Genomic DNA, 25,125 nt, shown 5'->3' with positions numbered 1-25,125 from the left:
TTTCTTAAATGTAATAAGCCATAAATAGATTAACGAATCAAATTTGTTATAGACCAGACAGCCTTGATCTACCGTTAAGAGATTAATGACCCTTGAAGTTATCTATCCAACCAACCTTTCTGTGACTTGAGTAGAGGGGGAGAGAAAAAACCTAATTTTAATGAAATCCAAAACAAAGCACCAATGTCGGAGCATCTTCCTCCTCCTCCTCCAAGGAGGACTTCTTCCGGATTTGGTGATCCCGCATTGGTATTCCCTGAGTTTGCTTCAAAGAACCGCGCCCTCGAGAAAGTTCAAGAAGAAGAAGGAGAAGGAGAAGATAGCAGCTACGGCGGGAAAGGCTCTTTTGACCTGAGCTCCAGGTTCTCAAGCCCTTCCGTCTCTAGAAACGGGTTCGAAACACCCAAGAAGACATCATCTCTGAAGCTGCCTGGATTCAGAGAGGAAGAAGAGACAGACCGGAGTACAAACTCGGGTTCCTTTGTGGACCGTGAGGATGAGAAGAGAAAGTGCCCTGGATGTTTCAGAAAATGCTGTGCATGCACGTGCATGTTTCTTTCCATCGTTCTTATAGTCGTATTGCTGACAGGACTGTCTCTTAACTCTTCGGTGAAATCTAGTCTGCCTCAGGTTTCTGTCACATACCTCAGGTTCTCGAGATTGGACTTTGCTAATTCGACAGCAGATCTTCTGTTGAATGCGAACTTGAAGACGGTTCTTGAGCTGTCTAACAAGAACGACAAGTCGGTGTTGTATTACGGCCCCATGAGAGCTGCTGTCTCGTCTGAGAACATAAAACTCGGAGAGAAGAGACTTGTCGGATTCACGCAAAGCCCTGGAAACGTTACGTATTTGAGTGTTCCCACCAGACTTAGAAAGTCCAAGGTATATGATGTTGATGCTACGTTGCTGAGAAACAAAGAGAAGAAGCTTGAAGCTGTGGTTTATGTGCGTTTGAGTGGGAAATTGGGTTTTGATTGGTTGGGGTTTAGGATTCGTTTACCAACTGTTATTGCTTGTGAAGATGTGAAACAGAGTGATGTGATCAATGGACTCAAGCCCACGTGTGATGTTAGAATCTTTTCTCAGTGAAAATCGATTAATACATAAGTCCCAATGTTCTTTTTTTTTTTCTTTTAATTTTTGTTGTTGTAGATGGAAATAACATAGAAAAAAAGTAATTAATTTTTAGTTTCTCTAAAATCAACATCGAAAGTCACGACCATGAGACCACCAAACACAAGGATGAAGGATCGCATTCAGTTAGCTTTAACATGTGGTTCACATGGTTCTTCTATCAATGCAGCAAGACACTGTCGTGTGGATTTAAGTCATTTGGAATTGTATTTCAAGAGTTGTGATTGATTTACTAGATGCATATAAATCATGTTGCGAAGAAGGTGATTGCATGCCTATAAAGAGTTCGGTGAGATGCTTGAATGAATAAATTAATGTGCTTTATTTCCTTACCTAACATGAGTTGATGATAGGGATGCTTACTGAATGTTATAGAACATGTTTAAATGCAAGCTTGGGGTAACTAAGAAATGCATGTAAGGGAAATATCATAGTTGAATGTGTTAGCTAGTATCATAGTTAGTATTTGATCATTCGTGTAAATAATCTTTAATGAAAGGTTTGTCTTTTTATATTTTTGGTTGTTTGACTTTGAGTTTACTTTTGTTATCTCTTTGTTGACTTTTCCATTTTCTAGTTTAGATCAAAACTCTTTTCTTATTTATTTGGATTAGAGAATTTTGTTTATTCGTAGTGTCTATAGGTCATTAGTTCTTTATAGATATGATCATTAAGTGCTACATCAGCACCATTGATTGTGGTAGTACACATTTTGTTCGTTAGTGTGCAGTAAAACACGTAATCAGTGAACTTCAGAAGAACCTTCCCTCTGGGATCCAGTCACAAGGTTCCATTAAGCAGTCATATCCTACATCCCAAGAGATAAGCTAGTGAAAGGAATCAGATGCACGAAGAAGAGAATGATAATCTGAACCGAATTTTCACTTGGTGTTGATCATAAAGAGGAAACCGAAAAAGCAACAGCTACAAAAGTGCAAGCCGTGGAGAAAGAGCTGAGTATGGCCAAAGAGAAGCTTCAGAATTTTTAGAAAGAAGTATATTTTCCGAAAAGCAAGCTTGAGGTTAGTAAATCTGCAAAGAAATCGTCACAAATTACAACATGAGCTTGAGTTAGGCTCAAAATGTTGTTGATGCTTATAGAACAAGCTCAGCGCAAAGAAGAAAAAAGCCTTGAAGTTGCTTGAGAGACAATGGTGGAAATTAGTTTACAGGACAGAGATAACGAGATAAGGTCAATGAAAATAGTGGTTTTTGTTGCTGAAAGAAGAAAGAAAATATCAAGGGAGAAATATCAAAGCTTGTTTAAGAACGAAGCCAACTTGGAGAACAACTTAGAGAGATGCAATCACACCTAAGGATGATCGATCACGGAAGAGAGAGAGAGAGAGAGAGCTGAAATAGAGGAGAATCAAGATTATACAAGTAATGAGAGCTGAGACTGATGTGCTAAAAGAAGAGAAGATAAAGGAAATGGAAAAGCATATGAATGAGTTTCATATGAAGCTAACAAGACGATTAAGTGAGCTTGGAGAAAAGGTGGAGATGACGAGAATAGCTGCATCAGATTCAGAAGCTTCTATAAAAGTGGTATGAGAGGCTACTATAAAGATGGTATGAGAGGCTTTGGAAAGTTGTTGCAGGACATAAGAGAAGAATGAAGTTTGGCTAATTAAGAGTAGTCTAAGGACACATGCTATCTGTTTTTCCTTTAATCCCACTAATGTGTTAGTGCTCTTTTGGACTTTAAATGTTGTTCAAGGGCTATTAGCTGTTGTTGAATATAGACTGAAGATGAATAATGTATGTTTATAGAGGTAAATATAAATGGTAATTTTATCTCACATCTCAAAGTCATATTAAATGTGATTGATCGATAAGGACAATTTTCTTTAACTACAAACAAACAAACATGGTGTGTACTGTCCAGCAATTGTGTTGTGGTTGTACAAATTTTCATTTTCATTTAATTCATCTAGCTCCATAATATATCTTATCTTTTTAATTATTCAGTATCTGCTACACCTTTGTTTTTGGGTTCTCTCCTCTATCCTTAACTTTTGTTTCTGTCAATGATGACATTAAAAAGATTGTATAGATCTCATTAAGGGAACACTTACCATAATTATAACTATTGAAACTTACAAAAATAAGCCTAGTTCTGGCTAATGGGCACATGCTGCAATGTGTTGGTGGGTCCTAGTAAGAAGGCCCATTCTAAGATCGTGGCTGTGCAAACGAGAAGGTGATGTGGAAACATATGATCCAGTCAACTAAATGAGAAGTATATCACGGTAGACAAATTTGAGGGTAATGGTGGATTTGGTGAGAGGTAGGTAACACTATTTTGTCGCTGTCTTTGGTGGTAGGCAGTCTTATCTCTTTCCGCCACAAACAAATTACGTGACGACCGTATGTGATAGGCTATCATTTATTTTTGAAGTCAATGTGGTGGTTGTTGCCAAATTGACTCTATGGACATTGACATTGAACAATTTCACATGGATGTGTATGGGCCAAATGCTTGAGCCTGAGCTGTGCTTCGCGTTTATTTTAACAACCACAACTTTGGGAGAAACCAATATAATATGTCTTCTTAACGGCGTCATCTCTGACGGCGTCTCAAGCTGTTCAAATTCAGACCTACGCTCAGTCACTGTTTCACACTGTTTCTTTCCACATGTGTTCATTTTCTGTGTTCGACGACATTTTTTCTTGTTTTTACATGGTTTTCTGTAACTTTGCTTTGGACCAACCGTCCATTTTTTTTTTTTGGTAAGACCCTCCAATGTTATTATGTTAATTGTTTCACTCTTTTGTCTAATATATTCATAATATAAAAACGATGGTATACAGTGTTACTAATATTTCCTTGTTAGTACATTTTCCGAAGGATATATGAAATTATATATTTTAAAAATATTTAAGGTAAAAATTGAAAAACTAAGGTTGGGTAATGGTCCCAATCGAATTTCGGTTCGGGTTCATTCGAGTTTTGGGTTTTTGAATTTATAAATTTTAGTCTCATTTAGATATTATAAAAGTTCATATAGGATTTGGTTCGGATTTATTCGAGTTTGGTTCAAATTTAGTTACATGTCCAAGATCAAAATGAATCATGACTTGTTTCGGATACTAATCGGGTTATCAATTCCAAAAATATTGATTTGTACTTGATTAAACTCAATATATATCCTATAATTTCAATAAATTTGTTTACGTGGATTTCTCAAACCATATTGTTTTCCTTCAAATAATTTTGGGATACCCGTCTAACAATCATACGAGACTCTTCTTTAAACTATCGTAACAACATCAAATATAGCATGACAAATCAAAACCTTTTACGGAAATCATATATAATAAAACCTAAACAAATTAAAATTAACAATCAACAGCTCTGTTTTTTTGTAATACAACTAACAGCCCTATAAACCTAGGAAACACTGTTTAATTTTTTTTGAAAACAACGTTTAAACTTGAGAAACAAACTTATTCATAATTGAATTTCAAATGCAATTGTCAAAAATTAAAATCTTTAATATTAACCAAATACCAAAAGATGTGTATTAAACTAAGTTTTTTTGTCAGTTATTCATGTAAAATATAATCATTTCCGGATGTTCATAATATCTTAGTATATTTTGAGTACATATTAGTAATTGAGATTATGTTTGGTAAAAAAAAATTTGGGGGATTTTGAATCTTTTGGATTCTATCGGATATCCATTTGCGTTCGGTTTTTGTTTGGATAAAATCCATAATCTAAAATACCATAAAACTAATTCATTCGATATTTATGTTAGGTTCATATCAATTCAATTCACTTTTACTGGGTTCAGATTCATTTTTACCAAATCGAATTCGGTTTATTTTCTTCTTTTTTTTAAACGAAGAACTAGATTTTGACCCGCGCTTTAAAAGCGCGGGATTATTTTACTGTTGATTAAATTGATAAATTTTACATAAATTTATAAGGTTTTTAATCAAAGTATAAAACTAATGTTTTGAAACCCGATCTGGATCTGCGGTTGAACCAGTAAACCCGGTGATCCAACATAAATCCGGTTTGATTTTTCTTAAAAATCAATATTTAAAAATCCGCAACAACCCATAAAATCCCACTAAAACCCGAAACTCTATACTGGTTGAACCACTTGTGAACCAATAGATAACTTTTACTTTTATTTTTTATTTTTAATTATGTTTTAGATTCTGTTTAATATTCAAAATTTCCAATTAAGAAATTATGTTTTCACATTTTCATGCAGTTTTATTGTTGTCTTTTTCTTCCTCTGCCGATCTCTACCAAAATTAGTTGATGTGATTTGTTGTTATTGATAATTTTGTTACAGTGATGTTTTACTTTTGGTTTATTTTGGATTTGAAGTTTATTTTATTATATTATATGTTTAAATATTTATGAATTTTAAGTCTTGATATTTTTAGATGTCATAAAGTATATACACATCCAAACTATTATTTTATGTTTTAAAAAACATTTATAGAATATTTAACTTAAAAAATAATTAATTTATTAACCCGTGGTCGATCCAATGACCAAGTGGTCCGGAAAGTTGTCTCGTTCAGTGTCCGTAATGGGTTTCAAAACATTACATGGAACATATAAGTTTAATAGTGTGAACTTTACACAAATTTGTGTAAATAATGTTTTCATTTTTTTTTTCTTACTCAATTTTGGGTCAGTGTAAAGAATGTTTACTTGTGGCGTAGATCATATTTGTGAAAATTTAACTTTGATTTTAATTTATGAAAAGAGTGGGATATGTTTTCTTAATCAAAAACATTTTAAAGACATTTTAAAAATTGTGTCCACCAATTTTCATGATTTAATTTTAAATTTTATGATTTATAGAACTTTCATTATACAAAATAATATTTCATGATTTTAAAATGGGCTTCCAAATTTTTTGTCATGATTTAATTTTAAATTTTATGGACCTGATGTTTAATCTCATATACATTTATTCTTATTGGACATTGTTCACAAAAAGTTATATGACATTTAACATGAAACCTTTTAGACCAAGGTTTTGTATTCGGGACTGTTCAGTGTATTCCTAAAATAAACTTGATTACGATCAAAAGGAGAAACATAAATCAATATATCTGCTTTGGTCTTCGTATGTTGCTCTTGTATGTTTGTAATCAATAACTCTTTTGTGAGTAGGGTAAAAATGGTAGTGAAAGTGTTTGTTTAGAAAGGATTCGACGCTGACATATTTATACTAACAATATGACTATATGAGAACACGTTTAAATGTTTAGGTTAAGAGTATATTCTAAAATTTAAAGTTGATAGATTTTCTGAATTAAAATATAGCAAGTATTGTTATTGAAGTCAATATTTGCGGATGATTTGGTGATATTATTATGGTAACTAATCTGTTTTAAATGGAGTTGAGATTGTTTCCAAGGTAATTAAATTAATCTCGTAGAATATTCTTAGTGTCCATATATCTATACGTAATGCTGATGAATGATCAAATTTTGTAGGATAATAAATATTGCATTTGATTGGTTCGTTGTAGTTATTAACTTTAACTAAACATATTATTTATTAATATTGTAATGATGGTATGCCATTGTAAATAACTCAAAAATCAATGGCAGAATCCTATGAAGAATTCTGCTTTAATAGTATAGATTCGGTTTATTTTCCTAGTCCTATGAAAAACCATATATTTAAATACTATTGTTTTAAGCGACATTTGTGAGATACTTAAGAGGGGGTTATTGGTTTAAGAATTTTTAAGGAATTATAAAATTTTAAGAATCCATGGTTATTGGTTTATGGATTTTAAAAATCTTTCCAAAATCCATTGTTATTGGTTTAAAGACTTTTAAATTTCATTCAAATCTTCTGTTATTCAAAAAGTTTAGTTTTTATTGATTTTGCTATTCTATTAAATTCTATGGTTATTGGGAGTTGAATTTTTTATATATTTACTCATAAGCTAGACTTTGAAAATACCATGTCTATTCATAAGATTTCTGAAATCTGTGTACTAATAAAAACATTTCCTTACAGTATGATATTTTTTTCTTGTTTGACATGTGATTTCCAGAAGATTTCTTTGTCGATTAGTTTCATATTTGGTGTGTTCTAACATAATCTTTCGTTTGTAAGAGTGATGTCTCAAAAAAAAATGTCAATGAAAACAAAACTGTTAAAAATCTGCCATGTAGTATGAAGATAAAAAAATGACTATTTTCATAACAAATCAAATAACAAACCATAATACAAAGAATCAATACCATAAAATGCATTTGTCTATGTGAACACACCAAACGATAATCTAATAGTGCCTCATCAAGATTCATTGTTGAAAATTTTCTACAATATTTCTGTATATTATCTTAGAAGAATTTTTTTTTGAAAAACTACATTGTGCAAATTTTAAATAATCAATAACAATCTATAGAAATTAATACAAATTATTTGATAGAAATTTAGAAAACATTTGTGAAATCTCATAAACTTTTAAAAATCTGTCAATTTCTAAAATCACTAAACTCTTTCCAAATTCTATTTCCAATAACCCCCCTAAGATTCAAAACCTTTGCAATGAAATTTTTTTATGGGAGGGGACTTACACTATGACCAATCTGTGCTTCTTTTTTTTTTTTTCAATTGTTTAGCTCAAAACTTTGATTTTTATTTCAAAAATGTTTTTCACTAACTCAAAGTTTATGATAATACCCTGCTAGAAGTACTTTTAGATATAGCTTTTGTTGAGTTGAACGTCGGTCGGTCGAATAAACAAAACACTGGAATATTACTACCTAAATTCTTTGCTAATTTTACCAAAAAGAAAAATCTTTGTTAATGTCATGTGGTTGGAACGTGTATGATACAAGCTATATATGACGTTAAATGACAAAATCAAATAATAGAAAATAGCGATAAGTGATCCATCCCAATCATAAGCGACAGTTTTAGTCCAAACATAATGACAAATATGTATTTTACTAAACAAAGTAGGTTATTAGCTGCTGATCCAACTATGTTTGCATTTGGAAGATGCTTAGGAGTTTGTGTTTCTTCCTTTCTTACCTCCACGTGGAAGATATCATATAAGTTATGCAAATGATATATATATGATTCCTAATCTGATAATCATACGATTAAGAACCTCTTAACATCTCTATAATCAAGCAATTCTCATATATAGTAAAGCATACTTCCGGAGAGAACAACTGACTTAATTATATATTGTACTATGAATAGTTTTGCTATTAACTTTTTCAGACTTTTGTTTCAATATATGCCACCAAAGTTATATATATATTATATTTATATATTTTAAAAAGGATTATTAAAAAAGAAGGACAAAGATTTGATCCAAAAAAAAAAAAAAATAGAAGGACAAAGCAAACTTTTGGTTTTTAATTAATTTATACACACCCTTCACCAAACCTTCTTTCACTTTACGGTCCTTTCCTTACCTACCCCCATCAACCCACTCCAGACCAGACACACAGCCAGCCATCCCGTTAATTCTAACGCCGTTCATCATATCATGCGTTTCACCAACTCCCACGTACCTAACGCCGTTGGTCTCACTTCTCAAACCAACCTCTTATAAAGTCGTCTCCCTCACCACCATCTCTTCCTCAGCAGCTTTCTTCTGCTTCTCTCTCTCTCTCTCTCTCTCTCACATTTGCCTCAAAATCAATCAATCAATCAATCACTGTAATAACAAACAAAAATAGAAACCGAGAGCGAAGTGAAGTTGTAAGCAATGGATCTTCTCTTGCTGGAGAAGTCTCTAATCGCCGTCTTCGCGGCGGTTGTTCTCGCCACCGTCATCTCCAAGCTCCGCGGCAAGAAACTGAAGCTCCCTCCAGGTCCTATGCCGATCCCAATCTTCGGAAACTGGCTCCAAGTCGGAGACGACCTGAACCACCGCAACCTCGTCGACTACGCAAAGAGATTCGGCGACCTCTTCCTCCTCAGGATGGGCCAGCGAAACCTAGTCGTCGTCTCCTCGCCCAACCTAACCAAGGAGGTCCTCCACACGCAGGGAGTCGAGTTCGGATCTCGGACTAGGAACGTCGTCTTCGACATCTTCACTGGCAAGGGACAGGACATGGTGTTCACCGTCTACGGGGAGCACTGGCGCAAGATGAGGAGAATCATGACGGTTCCTTTCTTCACCAACAAGGTGGTTCAGCAGAACAGAGAAGGTTGGGAGTTCGAGGCCGCGAGCGTGGTCGAGGACGTGAAGAAGAATCCTGACTCAGCAACTAAAGGGATCGTGTTGAGGAAACGGTTGCAGCTGATGATGTACAACAACATGTTCCGTATCATGTTCGATAGGAGGTTTGATAGCGAGGATGATCCTCTGTTTCTGAGGCTTAAAGCCTTGAACGGAGAGAGGAGCAGGTTGGCTCAGAGCTTTGAGTATAACTACGGAGATTTCATCCCTATCCTTAGGCCGTTCCTTAGAGGCTACTTGAAGATCTGTCAAGATGTGAAAGACAGGAGACTCGCGCTGTTCAAGAAGTACTTTGTTGACGAGAGGAAGTGAGTTTGTTATCATTTTTTTTTATTTTTTTTTATTTAGGGTTCTTGAAAACTGACTTTGAGAAATCAATCATACAGGCAAATTGCGAGTTCGAAGCCTACAGGAAGCGAAGGATTGAAATGTGCTATTGATCACATCCTTGAAGCTCAGCAGAAGGGAGAAATCAACGAGGATAACGTTCTTTACATCGTTGAGAACATTAACGTCGCCGGTAACTTACCTTAGCCATTTTTTCTATGTACCTCTTTTTTGTTTCTTGTAGTTTACGTAATTAAAATCCTCTAGGACGTTTCTTGCTTGCGTGATAAAAGGACAATACTCTTTTGGTTGAATCCTATAAATTTGGAACACTAACTAAATACAGTATATATTAGATGGTCGGAAAATATTGAGATTTTTTTTTATGTGTCTCACCTAATGGAGCTGGCTTTTAACTTTATGTGATGCTAATTTTTTTTTTTTTTGCTGGTGAAACAGCTATCGAGACAACATTGTGGTCCATCGAATGGGGAATTGCGGAGCTAGTGAACCATCCTGAGATCCAGAGCAAGCTAAGGAACGAAATCGACACGGTTCTTGGACCAGGAGTTCAAGTCACTGAGCCTGAGCTTCACAAGCTTCCATACCTCCAAGCCGTGATCAAGGAAACACTTCGTCTAAGAATGGCTATTCCTCTCCTCGTCCCTCACATGAACCTCAACGACGCTAAGCTCGCTGGCTACGACATCCCAGCGGAGAGCAAGATCTTGGTCAATGCCTGGTGGCTAGCTAACAACCCCGAGAGCTGGAAGAAACCTGAAGAGTTTAGGCCCGAGAGGTTCTTTGAAGAAGAGGCTCACGTGGAAGCCAACGGCAATGACTTTAGGTATGTGCCGTTTGGTGTTGGACGAAGAAGCTGTCCAGGGATTATATTGGCGTTGCCTATTTTGGGAATCACGATTGGTAGGTTGGTTCAGAACTTTGAGCTTCTTCCTCCTCCAGGACAGTCTAAAGTGGATACTTCCGAGAAAGGTGGACAGTTCAGCTTGCACATCCTTCACCACTCCACAATCGTAATGAAGCCAAGGTCCTTTTAAAATTTGAAAAGAATCACACGACTTGTGTTATAAACAGCACTACAGTGATGTTTGTTGAATATTCCTTGTTTTTGTAATCTATTTTGTAAGTCTTTAAATGGTTTCGTTTCTTGCAATAAACAGTTGCTCCCGCTGTTTTGAAATGGACAAAGTTGTTACATACTTCCAAATCCTCATTATTGTTGGACCATAGTTTATTAGTTTGGAGGTTTCTTTTAGCGTGTAACTAAGTAATAAAAAAAGTAAACATAAAATTAAATATTTGAATTAAGTTTTGAATATTCAGTATGGTACTAATTCAAATCTTGATCTATTTTTTTATTTATTTATTCGGTTCGAGTTTTCTTTTCAGATAGTTATGGGTATTTTAGATATTTCTGGCTACATGTTCCAATCAAATAAAACATGATATCCTAAATACTGCACTACAAGATTCGTTCATGTACATTTTTATGTATCTGGTCGGGTTTGGATTCAAAATTTTCAGACTGGGAGTGGTTTGGATCTCAGATTCAGTTATAAGCGCACATTTAAACAAACACCCTCTTTGACTAATTAAGATAGACATCTCGTTTGTCTAACACAACCTTCTTTTATGTGAATGAGTTGATAATCATTGCTGGTATTTTTATGTGATCCACAAACAGGTTTATGACAAAAAAAATCTTTTGTCTTTTATCTTCACGTACAAAGCTGCATTTTTTATCCTCCTATAAAATCCTAGTTGCAAAAAAATATGAATTGATACTTCTATAGTAAGCCTTTCATCTTTGGCTTAAACCATATAATGCTTTCTTCAACCTTAGGAACACCTCTTCTTCACCTTTGGCCATGCAATTGGGTGATTGTGTGACCTAAATCTCGTCATTAATTTCTCCATCGTGAAATACCAATTTCATGTCTATACAATGGATCTTCCATTTTATCTGTATGGCGAGACAAATACCAACTAAAAAGAAAACATAACAGCACAATCATGAGGTGAGCGAAAGTTCGATGTGGTCTCTGTTGCTTATGAAATCGAACTCTACTCTTTGGGGGGGGGGGGATCCCATAAACGTGGAACGTTAACCAGGACTAAAACAGCAAATAAGCCTAACCACCTCACATACACTTTTTCTGTTCTCACCTGAAAAAATGGATTTAGATTTTAAATAGACCACCCTTATCCAGAATTAATAATGGGCTTTGAAAGGCCCATTTGGTAATAGTGGCCCATTACAGCGAGAGTGTAAACAGTTACGCCAAATGCTCATAAGAATCAATTTCGAAAATTTTGAGAAGACAGTTCGCTTCGCTCGCTAGCTAGCTCGGTGCATCGTCCTCCTCGATTTCTCTTTCTGCGAATTCGATCGCTCGTGCCACAAAGATCCATCGTTGTTGTGTAGCAGAGATCATCAGTTCCCTCTAATCATTTCGATACTTCAAAACTCCGTTTCCGAGACGCGGTTCAGATACTGTCTAGGCCTCTGAAGTAACCTCTCTTCCTTATCTCTCGATTTTCAGGAATTTCGTAGAAATTTAACCTAGATTCGTCGGGATATTAATCGTTAATTTTGGATTAGGAATCAAAGTTTCGTGTCTTACTGATGAGTGATTGAGTGTTAAGGAAACGTAGCCTAGTTACGGAATCGTTGCGTCGAGCTTTGCGTAACGATAGTTACGGTTGAGATTTTGATTTCGATATATACCTGTGAAGTCGTACAGATCGTTGCTAAGAATGCTTCAATGGATGGGAGGATCGAGGCGGAAAGTAGCCGCTGTAAGTGACACTTTTGCTTTCTTCCTTTTCTTATAAACACTGTTACTGAGGTTTTAGATGATTTATTCTGACTTGTTATTTTGATTTCTTGTTTCTTTTTGGGGCATTCAGTCGCACACATCTGTGAAGAAGAGGTGTGTAAGCTCTTATCCCTCTGTTCAGCAGCTACAGTATAATCACACTGATGATGTTGTAGACATTTAGTGCTTACTCCCTTTAATTTCTTCTTTTGTTTTGAACCTCAAAGGCAAAAACAATACTTTGAGCAGAGGAGACGACAACAGCATCAGTTCACAGCTGGTTCCGGGAGCTGCAGTAATGATAGGAACACTAGTATTCCACGCCAATCGTTGGATATTCTCAATTTCATCAACTTATCAACCCCTGCTACTCCTAAATGCAAACCTTCTCGTCCAGAAGATGGTAACTATTTGCTTGTTTCAGTTATCATTCTCTGTGTGGACCATTTGCGTCAATGCTCTGAACCATGACTAATTCCATTGCTCTCTTTCCTATCTGTGTCATTGATAGAGAAATTTGAAGATCTGGATGCCGGTTTCAACAGTCTGAAGGACAACATTTCAGGAGTGGGTAAGGTCTCCAAATTCATGATTGAATATGATCTGGTCCTCTTTGGCTCATGTAGTATGTGTGATGTTGCAGGAAGTTCGCTTAACAATAAGGCAGAAACCACTTCCTCAAAGAGGCAAGCTTCTCTGTCTTACTTTCATGTTATGTGACTGCCTAAGCTTTGTTTTCCTTGAATTGTTTGGCTAATTGAACTTCATTTCCTATAGAATTTATATGCTTCACTGTCTTATAGGATTTCTTCTAGTCTCCCTGACAACCAGACAAAAGATTTTAAAAAAGCAAACCCAACAGCGGATCTGATGGATGGCGCAGAGCGGAGTACGTATTCTCTATAACTTAGCATCTAGAAATTAGAAACTTTACTGTATTCTGTGTTCCCGTTCTTGTCATGGAGTAGATATGTATGTTTCGTTCTGGTTAGTTTCCTATCACGTTTCACTGTAGTTCACCCGAATTTGAGATATTGTACTTTTTTCTAATTAGTATGAACGTTGGACTTTTTTCAGAGTTATCCGTCTTTGATTTAGTTGGTGATGATGATCATACAACCACCAACCTGAAAGACTATTCTCCATCTGAGCCTCACATGGCATTTTCAGTTGAAGGTATAGGAAATCTTAAGCTTCCATGTGTACCTAGATAATGATATGATTAGTCTTAAACACGGATCTTTTTATGGCGCTTTTCTGTTGTGACTCTTTCTCCATTCAGGGTTAGGGAAAATAAACACGGAAACTCCGCCTAATTCTCCACAACCATCAGGCAGGTGAGTAGCATTCACATTTTTGCTTGTATTGGCACTTATTTTCATTATTCTTGTTTCCCCTTTGATCCATTGATGCTGTTTCACCTTACACTAGCAGTAATATGTACTATATACGATATAAATCAGTGATTGTATTTTATTTTTGGTGTTAAAGAAACTTCGCGTACCGGTGCTGCTCTCCATGGAATGATTCTGGTCAACCCACATCAAACGTCAGGAAAACGCCCAAAAACTTTGAGAAGGAAGTGGTAAGACAGTCCTATTATCTTATCTTTTAGCTGTCTGAGTCATTTCTAAGTGTTTTCCCGACCCAGTAAATCAATCTTCCTGTTACAGGATCCAAAAATTGAAAGTAGCAAAATGTTCCAAGATGACAAACGTTATAGGCCTCCCGTTGACATACATGCTACACATGGGGGCAGAAATCAAAAACTGCGCACTTCCATTGATCACTTGCACAAACCATATATCAACGACTCCAGAGGCTACTTCTGTGACACTGCAGATTTCAACAAAAGCAGTGTCTTTGATGAAAACGAGTGGAATGGTAATTCTTATGCAAATGGTTTTTTTTTTTAATATATTTTCTCGCACAAGTCGCCATCTATGCAACTCTTATTATCTCTGTTATTTTCTCTTAGTTAGTCACGACCATCTACCTTCTGCAATCTACAGAAAATGGCTTGATCAAAGTAGCATGTCAGTTCGTAGTAAATATAGTATAACATGTAATGAACACAGTTTCATGTGGTGTAACATAAACACCACATGTAACATAAAAAATTCTGGTCCTAGATCATATATGCATCTGTTTATTTCTTTCCTAGTGAGATCAAATACCAAAATGTGTGAATTGTTTTCTTCTTCTTACCTCATCAGCTAAACCCACCTTTCTAGATGACGGGGTGGGCGGATTTTACTGGAAGGACCAACAGCCACGTCATGAGGAGAGTTTGAACCTTAATTTCAACAGTTATGGAAGGGATTACACTGAGAGTCGCTCTTCTGCAGAACACCATGGTACAAAGAAGAGGTGATTTTAAAAATCTCTTCGTACCTTTACGGATAGTGATTCTGTAACTTTTGACATTTACACTCTTTCGTCTCTAGGGATTACCTGGAAACGACCTGGAGGTCCAACATCGAAGGTGAGTTTACTTCTACTTAAGTACAATAGCTGCCTTCATATATGCTTTTATCAAGGAACTTTTATTTAACTAAGTAAGTTGTCTTCATAGAATAAATAGTCTAAGAGTATGTCGTGTTAAAAATTTTCACAGGTTGACATCATTCTTTGGAAGTTCGTAATACCATACATTCGATTTACTTTACTCTCGTTTTGTATCTCTTAGTTTACTCTTTTGTTGGAGTCTGAAGTTGGAAAAGTACATATCTACATATTTATTGGATATCCTTTGTTCTTCCTTCTTTCAGGTTCACCAGTTCGAAGACCACAGCGTCTAGAGAGGACCGTTGGTAATCCGAGTTTTGAAAAGGAAACGTAAGTCAGATCCTTAAAATGCGTCTAGTCATATCTGTACTAATGACTGATACGTTTTGTAAATAACATCGAGTTATTTTCAGAACCCTCGACTTTAATTTTGACAAAGTATTTGACTCATCGGTCTGGTCATCCGTTGTACTTGAGGAAGACAAAGACAGCCATAGCTTGCGTAGGTAAGAAACTAAAATATCCATCTTCTAATTGTGTTTCATATGCTTGAGATATACTGACTGACACCTCTCACTATTTCTAACAGTGAAGAATCTTGCTCGTCTAGTGCAGGTAGAATTCTTATGATTCATGTGTTTTGATTTTGCTAACATTTACTTCTCCCTAGTTATTGAACCGCCACTGTCCCTGTTATTTGTCAGTTTGGGCCAATGAAACCTCCAATTCACATATTGGGACCAACGCAAGGCAGAGGAAAAGGGAAGCTGATTCTTTTTGCAACATTGGAGACAAGAAGCGTTTTGATAAAGGCCTTTTCCAAGAATCTTGGGAAGATTGGGATGTGGATGATCATCAATTGAAGAGAAAAGTTGGGTCTGGAAAGCAGGTCAGACTATCAAACCCAGGAAAGTTGAAATCTACCAGTCAGAGAGACTCCCCTTTCTGTGGTGGTGGTCTCGACGCTCCTTACAATTGTTTTGCGGAAGGTTTTACAGCTGCGGGCATAAGCTCAGGTTTGTTCCTCAATTTCCCCCTCAGACATCTTCACTGACTTGACCATCATCCTTACCCCTCAAGCCACGTTGAAGAGATCTATATCTAGAACCATAGAATATCCATTTGTATCTTGGCGATCTCTCACATTAAAGTTCCTGTTTTAACCTCTGTCACAGATATTACAACCGAGAGAGACAAACCATATCCTTTCCTAAACCCCAAGGCTGGTAGCTCGCACTGGCGTCAATCTCGAGCCCCTGATTCTATTCCGGAAACATGGGTTCCTAAGTTTTCAGCAGAGGGCACTGGATATGATGACGAATACGACTACGTGAACTGTGTGTCAGCAAACCATAAATCTAATCTAGCAGGAGACATCTGTAGTTTTGGGAGTGACACGATATCAGAGAACGATAATGAACAAAGCAATGGAGTGAATGACCCAAAAGTTCAGGGAGATGAGACATCATCATCCGTTGCGAAGAGCCTCTCAGACGAAAATGAGTATGTACGGTAATCACTGCTTTTCTATTATTTCAGACAATCTATTCTCCCATAATCCAATGCTTCTGACACATTGAGAAATTTTCATTGTTGTTAGAGGTAACCCCAACAAGGAGGTCATGAAAGCTCGGCATCAAGGAAACAGAGGTAAATTGATTTTTCTTTTTCCAAAGAACTCCATTTGTCTATTATTAGTAGGATTACAATAAGCTAACATATTGAAACTTGATATAGAATCAGGAGGAGAAAAGACAAGTAGAGATTCGTTCCAACAAATGATAATGCTGGAAAGACGCACGCTTCAACTCGTTTGCTTAAACAAGACATTGCTTCTTAACTCTTTAAAAACTTAGGTGAGACAGAATTTCATTTCCATATCTTCTGTCTTTAATTTCGAGGTGTCTCTTTAACTGAAATAAATACAAATTAATGTTTCTTGGGCATAAGGGAATGTGCATATTTGGTATATTTTAGTTGAGGGGTTACACAGATATGAAAATCAACAATATGTTGCTGTCTATACAGGGTTTTAGTGTTTGCGTTTGCACCTACTCTTACATGGTACTGTATTTGTCAGTCACATTACCCACGTTCTGTCTATACCATTTTAAGATGCTTTTGCTGTGGTCAATACCATCACATAAAACATGTTTTGAACTTTTGTATTTTTACAATGTTCCAAGTAAGTTAGTATAGATCTATAATAAGATATTAAGACAGCCTATACGGCTTAGGTATGAGATCTTTGTTCTCATAATGGATATTGATGTTAATAAAGTTAGTACCTTTTCATTAAAAATGTTGCATACTTTAATTATATGGGGGATAATGAGATTCCTTGATGTTAGTTTTATAGATATACTTTAAATAACAAGAGAAAATGAATGTCTATTTGGCTTTGCAAGCTGGGAACGTGAGCCCCAGTTACAGCTTTATGTGTGCATCAGGCATTATTGCAGTTTCTATCACTTGGTTTTATTTCTTACCTGCCGTCCTAAAATGTCATTGGAGGTTACTTACATTAACAATATCTAATAATATTTGATTATACATAAACATTAATAACAAACAGAAATATTGTGGTTGTTTGTTTCTCATGTGCAAACATGTCCTGGTACGAGATTGATACTTGCTATGTTAGCCAAGATTAGCGTGATGACAACTATGTCAATAAGAGGTTTCACATGGCTACTAACACATAAAAATTAGCCTAATTAATCATATTAAACTTGAGCATTTAGTACTTTGTTCCTGATATCATATATTGTAGTTTAAACTAATCATTGGATTTGAATTATCTTTGGATTCACATGTTAATTTTCATATGCTTTGCCGTTTTATTTATTATGAATATAGATTATCCGGGTGCTTCCTGTAATTTCAACAACTTAATTAAGTGTTAATATTCGAAATTCGAGATCACTATCAGTTGAAAAATACTATGGCAAGACACAGAAGTTCATAAAATATTTTGATCCTTATAGTTGAGTTTCAATTTTATAATCAAGTTGTGACTTGTGAATGATAAGAATTTAATACAAGGATAAGGGGAAAGTGTCAAAGTGGTCCTGGGATGATTATCTATCTCTTCTGCATGCTAAATTCAAGAAGAATTCCGCATATTGTTTGTTTCATATAAGAAAAAAGTCCATATATAAACATAGAAATTGGCAAAAGGGTACATATTTTGCTGTCAAAAAATATTTCAATATACAACTAACGAGAATATATAAGAAAATAAAATATATCTGTTGCGGACAGCCAGACACAGCCAATTAATGTTTCATCCGAATTAATATTAGAAGCTACTCGTTCTGTCGTTCAACAGAAGTCGTGAATTGATGCTACTACGAGGTAGAATGGGGTGAAAACTGAAAATAAATGTCGTAGCTTAAATAGCTAGTGGAAAGCAGATGCAACAAAGATTCCAACAAAAAAAACACGTGATTAAAAAAGATGGTGTCAGTTTAGTGAGATTTAGATTTGTTTTCTATTTAGCAATAATTCAACAACAATGTACTCTATATTTCATGGGTGTTTGAAATTTGAAGTTTAAATCTTGTTAGAATCTACGTTTAGTGAAAGGCAGACAATATTTACTGATACATGTGTATATGTATATCCTAAAAGGTGTATATTCGATAAAAAATCTTATTATATGCAATAGTAATTTCATCTTCTGATGATGCTTTATTAATTTTCACAAAACTGATATTTGATTTTAACTGTTCAGAGTAATATGTGTAACAGTTTTCATATTTTGAATACCAAGTCCAAGTATTTTAAAGGGATAGTAAAATTTGGTTTGGATAAGAATAGGTGTCCACAGAATTTTCTCTGGTAAAAAAGTATCCAGATTTAGTTTGCATGCACTCAACATATGTTGAGCCAGACGGGATATCAAAAGGGAAAACAAGAAGAATTTCAAAGTCTTCTTTGTGTTGTGTATGTGTTCCATGCATGGCATATTGGCATTCTACATTTATGATTGACCAAAAAGGTTAAAAAGCATAAACAACAAATTAGATTTTTTTTACCCCAAAAAGCCTAATTAGATTTTTATCACACCTTGGCAGAGAAAATACCTAAAATCATATTAGATGAATATAAAATTACGTGATCATATACTGTACCTATTATTAATCTTGTAATATATATATTTATGATAAATAGTAGGGAAACATATTATATCTTATTTTCCAAAAAGTTAAATCACAAATGTAAACAGAAAAAAGTCAAAAACCAAAGTCTTTTCACATTCTTTCTTCAACTAATTTTAATCTCTATGTTAGTTTGGTCATAAAGCGGCGTGTGCTCTCAAGTGTCGTGCATGCATCTTAATGCGTTTCCTCTGCTCTCTTCATCTCTCTCTCCTCTGCTCTTTGCATGCTCTCTCTCCCTCTATCCTCTCCTTCTCTCTCTCCCTATCTATCTCACCCATAATTTTAATTTCACATCGAAAAATTAAAAGAAAAAAACAACTAAAAAAAACAAAAAATTCACCAAGAAAAAAACCTCGTTACCTCCTTCCACTTCGCCGTCACAGACTCTCACAGTCCCGTCTCTCTTCTTCTTCTTCTCGCCGTAATTTTCACTCAACCTCCTCTTCTTTCCGATCTCTAACGCGACTTGGATTGACCACGTGGATATGCATGTTCATGACTAATTCACGTTGATTTCGCCTCCGATTCGTGCTGTTATTAGGGTTTTAGGACTTTCCGATTTGGATTTGGGGGAAAGTCTTGGGTAGCTGAGGGATGTTTGAAGTCAAAATGGGGTCAAAGGTGTGCATGAACGCGTCTTGCGGCTCGAGCTCTAGTGTCGAATGGAAGAAAGGTTGGCCTCTTCGATCTGGTGCTCTCGCTGACCTCTGCTTTCGCTGCGGGTACCTTCCTTCCCCTTCTTTAATTGGACTCAAAGTCTCTGTTCTTGTCTTCATTATACTGTGATTGTGTGTTCTTGTTCTTCTTTTACTTCGTAGATGGTTTCTTAATTAACAACACAAAATTAAAAACAGGAATAATTGATGTTTAAGTTTTTTGATTGTGGTTTATAGATCGGCTTATGAGACGTCTCGTTTCTGCGAAACATTCCATTTGGAGCAATCTGGTTGGAGGGAATGCTATTTGTGCAACAAGGTCTCTTTCTGTCTTTTAATTAATTTTTTTATTTTCCTCTGCAATGTTGGTTTGATTGAGATTATTATGTAATTAATGACAGAGACTTCACTGTGGATGCATTGCCTCTAAGCTCATGGTTGAGTTTATGGACTACGGTGGTGTTGGTTGTACTTCCTGTACTAATTGCCATGTGAGTTTTTGAATATTATTTCAAGTTGCTGTTGTTGTTGTTGTTCTGATGATTCTGTGTTCTGTATCTTAACATGTCTCTTTTTCTTTGCAGAGTAAGAGAGGTGAGAATCCAGGTGTATTTAGCAGATTGCCTATGAATAATACGCAACATACAAACGGGGAAAGTGGAGTAAGAAGCGAGGCTAATCACTTTTCTCAGCCACCAGTCCCTGTGGATGACAAAAAAGAAGAGTTCAAGCCTCACCTTGGGTTTAGTAATCTCATGAAACCAGATAACAACGTCACCACCAACACCACCACCACTGGGTATAGGCATGAGTCATCATCATCATCACCATCCCCTTCACAGCCATCTTTGAATATGGCTTTGGCTACACTTCCTTATAGCCCATCTTTTGCAACCCCTGTTGCTGACGGGAAGAAACTCATGGGTGGTGGTGGTGGTGCTTCTTCTCAGCCCCACCTTTTCCAATGCTCTGCGTCTAGTATACTGCAAAAACCTTCAAAAATTTTGCTTGGACCTCCTCCTCCTGGGACTAGCAAATCTGCTCAGGCACGGATCGGGAGGCCTCCTGTTGAAGGGCGTGGGAAAGGCCATTTACTTCCTCGGTATTGGCCTAAATATACTGATAAAGAGCTTCAGCAGATCTCTGGAAAGTATCCTTAATTTTTTTTTCTTTGATGCCTAACATTTTTACTTTGCACATAGTTCTGGTGACTTCCATGTTCTTCCTTAACAGTCTTTTTTTTTTAGTTTGAATTTGAACATTGTACCTCTTTTTGAGAAAACTCTGAGTGCCAGTGATGCCGGTCGCATTGGTCGTCTAGTTCTTCCAAAAGCATGTGCAGAGGTAACTTTCTCATGGTCCCATGGTGCTTTTCGCTGTGTCCTTGAGATATCTTTGTAAGACTGAAGTGGGGAACTGTGTGTGTATAGGCATACTTTCCTCCCATTAGTCAGTCGGAAGGCATTCCTTTAAAAGTCCAAGATGTGAGAGGTAAGGAGTGGACGTTCCAGTTCAGATTCTGGCCCAATAACAACAGTAGAATGTATGTCTTGGAAGGTGTCACTCCCTGCATACAGTCCATGAGGCTTCAGGCTGGTGATACAGGTAACTGCTTCAACCACCTTTATGATTATCACACTTCATGTTTTTACCTAAAGCCTTGGATGAATCTCTTGCTTATATGTATATTTGTTTATATTGTGCAGTAACTTTCAGTCGGGTTGATCCTGGTGGGAAACTAATCATGGGTGCCAGGAAGGCAACTTATACTGCAGACATGCAGGTTCGGGTTTCTACAGAACTGGTCTTTTCAGGAATGTTTTTCTGCTTAGATCCGTTCTTATTCTGGATCCAATCTTTTATAAACAGGGTTGTGGTTTCGCCAACGGTGTCTCAAACGAAGACACATCATCCTCTGGTGTTACAGAGAATCCTACCTCCATTAATGCTACCTCTTGTCCGTCACAAATACTTGAAGAACTGAAAGGTCTTCCTGAGCATTTGAGCTCACCTAACGGTGGTAACGGCTCGAAGAAGAGTGAGATTAATGGAGGTGATGATCAGTCACGTGTTAAGGAAAAGAAGAGGACAAGAACTATGGGGGCGAAAAACAAGAGACTGCTTTTGCATAGTGAAGAATCTATGGAGCTGAGAGTCACTTGGGAAGAAGCTCAGGAGTTGCTTCGTCCCTCTCCTAATGCAAAGCCCACCATTGTTGTCATTGACGAGCATGAGTTTGAGGAGTTTGACGTAAGTAGTAGATCTTGTTGGTTCTCTTACAATCAATGAGTAATAAGCTCTCAGCTTATAAGTCATATGACTTCTTTATGTAAATGAACAGGAACCTCCTGTCTTTGGAAAGAGGACGATACTAACTTCAAATCCTTCAGGGTAAGTTCTGACACTTTCACTTCTCAAGTCAGCTTTCAAGCAATGTACTAACGATATCTTTGTGAAGCAGTGAACAAGAACGATGGGGATCTTGCGACGACTGTTCTAAATGGAGAAGGTTACCTGTAGACGCTCTTCTCCCAGCAAAGTGGACATGTTCAGACAATGTTTGGGACCAGAGCAGGTAAGACTTGTAAAAGCCTTGAATCGAAGATCATTGCTGTAAATTGATATATACCATTGATAGGTGTTCGTGTTCTGCACCGGAGGAGAGTCTAAAAGAACTTGAGAATGGTCTTAGAGCTGGAAAAGGTATAAACTCTATTTATACTTGGACTCTCTCATTTGAGATCTCAAGTCTCAAGAGTCATGACACTTACTGTCTTTTTGTGTATGTTTTATTTTAGAGTACAAGAAGAGAAGAATTGGGGTGAGCCAGACAGCAAGGAATGAGCAAGAACCGTCGGGTCTGGATGCACTAGCGAGTGCAGCAGTTTTAGGAGACACTTTAGACGACTCAGAGGTTGCGACGACGACGAGACATCCGAGGCACAGGGTTGGATGCTCATGCATTGTGTGCATTCAGCCGCCAAGCGGGAAAGGTAGGCACAAGCCCACGTGCGGGTGTACGGTGTGCAGCACCGTGAAGAGAAGGTTCAAAACGCTGATGATGAGGAGGAAGAAGAAGCAGTTAGAGCGAGATGGAACAGCAGCAGTAGATGAGGAGAACAAGGAAGGGGCGGAGCCTGATAAGAAGAAGGAAGGGAAAACAGGGAGGATAGATCTGAACAGTGATCCTTATAACAGAGAAGACGTTGAAGCTGTTGTGGCGGTGGAGAAACAAGAAGAGAGTAAAAAAAGTGAAGAAGGGATGTGTTGGGGTGCGGCTCAAGGCGGTGATGTTTTAGGAGAAACGGAGTTAGAAGGAGGAGGAGAGGCTGAGAAAACCACCAGTGAAGAGCAGAAAGTTGCAAGCTGATATGAAGAAGACAAAAAGAAAGAAGCTAAACTCGTGTAGCTACTTTGTATTCATATATATGTGTTCTATAAGGAAGGAGAAGAAGAGAGTGAGAGAGAGGTGCAGTTTTGTGTTCGGTTATGTCATCATAGTTTTAGGCGGAAATAAGCTTCTGGAAGAACAATGGCGATCTTCTGCTTTTGTGTTTTTTTTTTTATGGCCTGTGGTGAGAGTTTGCGGGTGGGTTTTAGTTTTGAATCCATTTATCTCAAGGCAAAGATGGAGCTTCTGTGTTTGGTGATTGTTGTTGTTTTGATCCTCACATGGGAAGCATCAATTAGGTTCAAATTAAAGATTCCTTTTCTTCTTGATCCATTTTACGTATGCATATTACCTGGTTTAGCTTTGTAAATGTGTATTGAAAGGTCTTAACAGCCACCATTTAAGAGAAAATGCAAACAACAAAAACAAGTGAATTTTACTACTCATTTCTTGTATGATTTCTACTTTTTTCTACTTCTACACATAGGAAACAACAACTATGAGCGATTTAACAAGAGTTGTGTAAGGGAAAAACCATTTTTATTGTTACACTAGATTTTGATCCGCACACCCGTGCGGGTGTATATTTCAAAAATATATTGCTATTTATTTTTCATTTCAATATCAAAACTGGATAAAAAATTCAAATCTGAAGAATCAAACCGATCACGATCCAAAAAAATAATACTAAACCCTAACCAAAATTGATTAAATATCTAAACTATCAAAATTTTAATATTTAGACAACCGAAACAATAACCAATTCGAACCAAAGTATTTTGGATATTTGTTTTGTATCCGAAAAAGACTTATATACTTATATATATATATATTAATTATTTTTAGTTTTAATGTATATAAAAATATCCAAAATATATATGATACTTTTAGGTTGGTTTACATACTTGAAAATATATAAAAACAGTCAAATATAAATATCTAACATAGTGGAAGTACACTCAAAACAGCAAAAATATTTAAAATAATTTTTGATTTTTGATCCAAAATTTAAACTAAACCAATTTATATGTTAAGTTTAGGTATTCTGACATATGTTATTCAAATTTATATACAATATATTGTTTTATTTATAGATTTTAAGAAATTCAAAATATATAGTGAATTTAAAAAAAAAATTAAATGGGTTATCTGAACCCGAACTGAATCCGCAAAGATCCGAATGTAATTCAAACTGAAATTTAAAAATATATGAATGGGAATGAAATTTTTGATCCCAGAAATCCAAAACACAAATCTGAAACGAATCCGAATGGATATCTGAACGCCCAACCCTAGTGATAATTTGAACTGAAATTTAGAAATATATGAACGGGGTTGAAATCTTTGACCACGAACGGAATGGATACTTGAACGCCCAGTCCTAGTCACTATTATGTATCCTATATATGTCATCATATAATTAATTGTATTGGTCCATCATATAAATAATCATATAAATAATAGTATTTTATATGTATCATCTTATAAATAATCATATATATTATATTCTTTAAGTTTAATGTCAAATATAAAAACTATAATTTAAGTTAGTATATGAAATTAATCTTTTTGTTGTATTTTTCTTATATATATTGAAAACATTTTTTAATAATGGTTATTGATTGTTTTCATTGTTTTTAATTTATAAAATCATTATAAATTTCTAAACCATTGGTAATTACTGTGTTTTATAAATGATTAAGTGGATCGTTATTGATGACAATTTTGAATCTATATATCAACCCAAATGTTAATCTATTTGTGCAAGTATTACATTGTATATATAAAATATTCTGTAATGTAAATGCTATTATTAAAATTAAAAATACAAATGCAGTGACTCACTAACATTTGACAGGTGTTTTTTTAATGTCATGTGTATAATATATAAGATATAAA

The 25,125-nt window shown here is 35.8% G+C and overlaps 4 protein-coding genes across 8 annotated transcripts; all 4 read left to right on the top strand.

Moving 5' to 3' along the window:
• The first annotated feature begins 141 nt into the window (after positions 1–141).
• LOC108808677 (uncharacterized) lies at positions 142–1,127 on the top strand. Its single transcript, XM_018580790.2, has one exon. It carries the CDS (start codon positions 184–186, stop codon positions 1,090–1,092), a length of 909 nt encoding a protein of 302 aa, XP_018436292.2. The 5' UTR covers positions 142–183; the 3' UTR covers positions 1,093–1,127.
• Positions 1,128–8,727: 7,600 nt separating this feature from the next.
• Positions 8,728–10,885, top strand: LOC108812700 (trans-cinnamate 4-monooxygenase). Its single transcript, XM_018585031.2, has 3 exons — positions 8,728–9,646; positions 9,725–9,858; positions 10,125–10,885. The coding sequence occupies exons 1-3, from the start codon at positions 8,862–8,864 to the stop codon at positions 10,721–10,723; spliced, it is 1,518 nt and encodes a 505-aa protein (XP_018440533.1). The 5' UTR covers positions 8,728–8,861; the 3' UTR covers positions 10,724–10,885.
• A 1,113-nt stretch (positions 10,886–11,998) lies between these two features.
• Positions 11,999–17,131, top strand: LOC108808678 (uncharacterized). 5 transcript variants are annotated; one of them, XM_056987851.1, is made up of 20 exons: positions 11,999–12,197; positions 12,431–12,485; positions 12,597–12,619; positions 12,733–12,908; positions 13,017–13,076; positions 13,149–13,191; positions 13,309–13,394; positions 13,583–13,681; positions 13,788–13,842; positions 13,997–14,090; positions 14,179–14,389; positions 14,722–14,875; positions 14,953–14,990; positions 15,277–15,343; positions 15,427–15,519; positions 15,603–15,628; positions 15,718–16,029; positions 16,189–16,525; positions 16,614–16,663; positions 16,751–17,131. In XM_056987851.1, the coding sequence occupies exons 2-20, from the start codon at positions 12,444–12,446 to the stop codon at positions 16,867–16,869; spliced, it is 2,085 nt and encodes a 694-aa protein (XP_056843831.1). In that variant the 5' UTR covers positions 11,999–12,197; positions 12,431–12,443; the 3' UTR covers positions 16,870–17,131. The 5 variants fall into 5 exon arrangements, with proteins under 5 accessions (XP_056843831.1, XP_056843833.1, XP_056843832.1 ...); XM_056987853.1 differs by having other exon boundaries at positions 12,423–12,485; positions 14,740–14,875; XM_056987852.1 differs by having other exon boundaries at positions 12,423–12,485; positions 16,189–16,516.
• Positions 17,132–19,338: 2,207 nt separating this feature from the next.
• LOC108813752 (B3 domain-containing transcription repressor VAL1) lies at positions 19,339–23,550 on the top strand. The gene is made up of 13 exons (XM_056988170.1): positions 19,339–19,600; positions 19,721–19,901; positions 20,073–20,154; positions 20,237–20,326; positions 20,420–20,985; positions 21,083–21,179; positions 21,266–21,440; positions 21,542–21,618; positions 21,705–22,085; positions 22,177–22,226; positions 22,297–22,410; positions 22,474–22,538; positions 22,634–23,550. Exons 2-13 carry the CDS (start codon positions 19,774–19,776, stop codon positions 23,203–23,205), a joined length of 2,397 nt encoding a protein of 798 aa, XP_056844150.1. The 5' UTR covers positions 19,339–19,600; positions 19,721–19,773; the 3' UTR covers positions 23,206–23,550.
• The last annotated feature ends 1,575 nt before the right edge of the window (positions 23,551–25,125 follow it).

The sequence above is a fragment of the Raphanus sativus genome, chromosome 6 (genome assembly GCF_000801105.2).
Source record: "Raphanus sativus cultivar WK10039 chromosome 6, ASM80110v3, whole genome shotgun sequence".
Classification (NCBI taxonomy): domain Eukaryota; kingdom Viridiplantae; phylum Streptophyta; class Magnoliopsida; order Brassicales; family Brassicaceae; genus Raphanus; species Raphanus sativus.
This window is presented reverse-complemented; position numbering and strand designations above follow the sequence as displayed.

Excerpts from the sequence above, each read along its gene's own strand:
- LOC108808678 (XM_056987851.1), top strand. The coding sequence starts at position 12,444 with ATGCTTCAATGGATGGGAGGATCGAGGCGGAAAGTAGCCGCT. Across the intron at positions 13,682-13,787 it reads CATGGCATTTTCAGTTGAAG|GGTTAGGGAAAATAAACACG; the intron begins GTATAGGAAATC and ends TTCTCCATTCAG. Across the intron at positions 16,664-16,750 it reads TCGGCATCAAGGAAACAGAG|AATCAGGAGGAGAAAAGACA; the intron begins GTAAATTGATTT and ends AACTTGATATAG.
- LOC108808677 (XM_018580790.2), top strand. The coding sequence starts at position 184 with ATGTCGGAGCATCTTCCTCCTCCTCCTCCAAGGAGGACTTCTTCCGGA.
- LOC108812700 (XM_018585031.2), top strand. The coding sequence starts at position 8,862 with ATGGATCTTCTCTTGCTGGAGAAGTCTCTAATCGCCGTCTTCGCGGCG. Across the intron at positions 9,647-9,724 it reads TACTTTGTTGACGAGAGGAA|GCAAATTGCGAGTTCGAAGC; the intron begins GTGAGTTTGTTA and ends TCAATCATACAG. Across the intron at positions 9,859-10,124 it reads TGAGAACATTAACGTCGCCG|CTATCGAGACAACATTGTGG; the intron begins GTAACTTACCTT and ends CTGGTGAAACAG.
- LOC108813752 (XM_056988170.1), top strand. The coding sequence starts at position 19,774 with ATGTTTGAAGTCAAAATGGGGTCAAAGGTGTGCATGAACGCGTCTTGC. Across the intron at positions 21,441-21,541 it reads GCTTCAGGCTGGTGATACAG|TAACTTTCAGTCGGGTTGAT; the intron begins GTAACTGCTTCA and ends TATATTGTGCAG. Across the intron at positions 22,411-22,473 it reads AATGTTTGGGACCAGAGCAG|GTGTTCGTGTTCTGCACCGG; the intron begins GTAAGACTTGTA and ends TACCATTGATAG.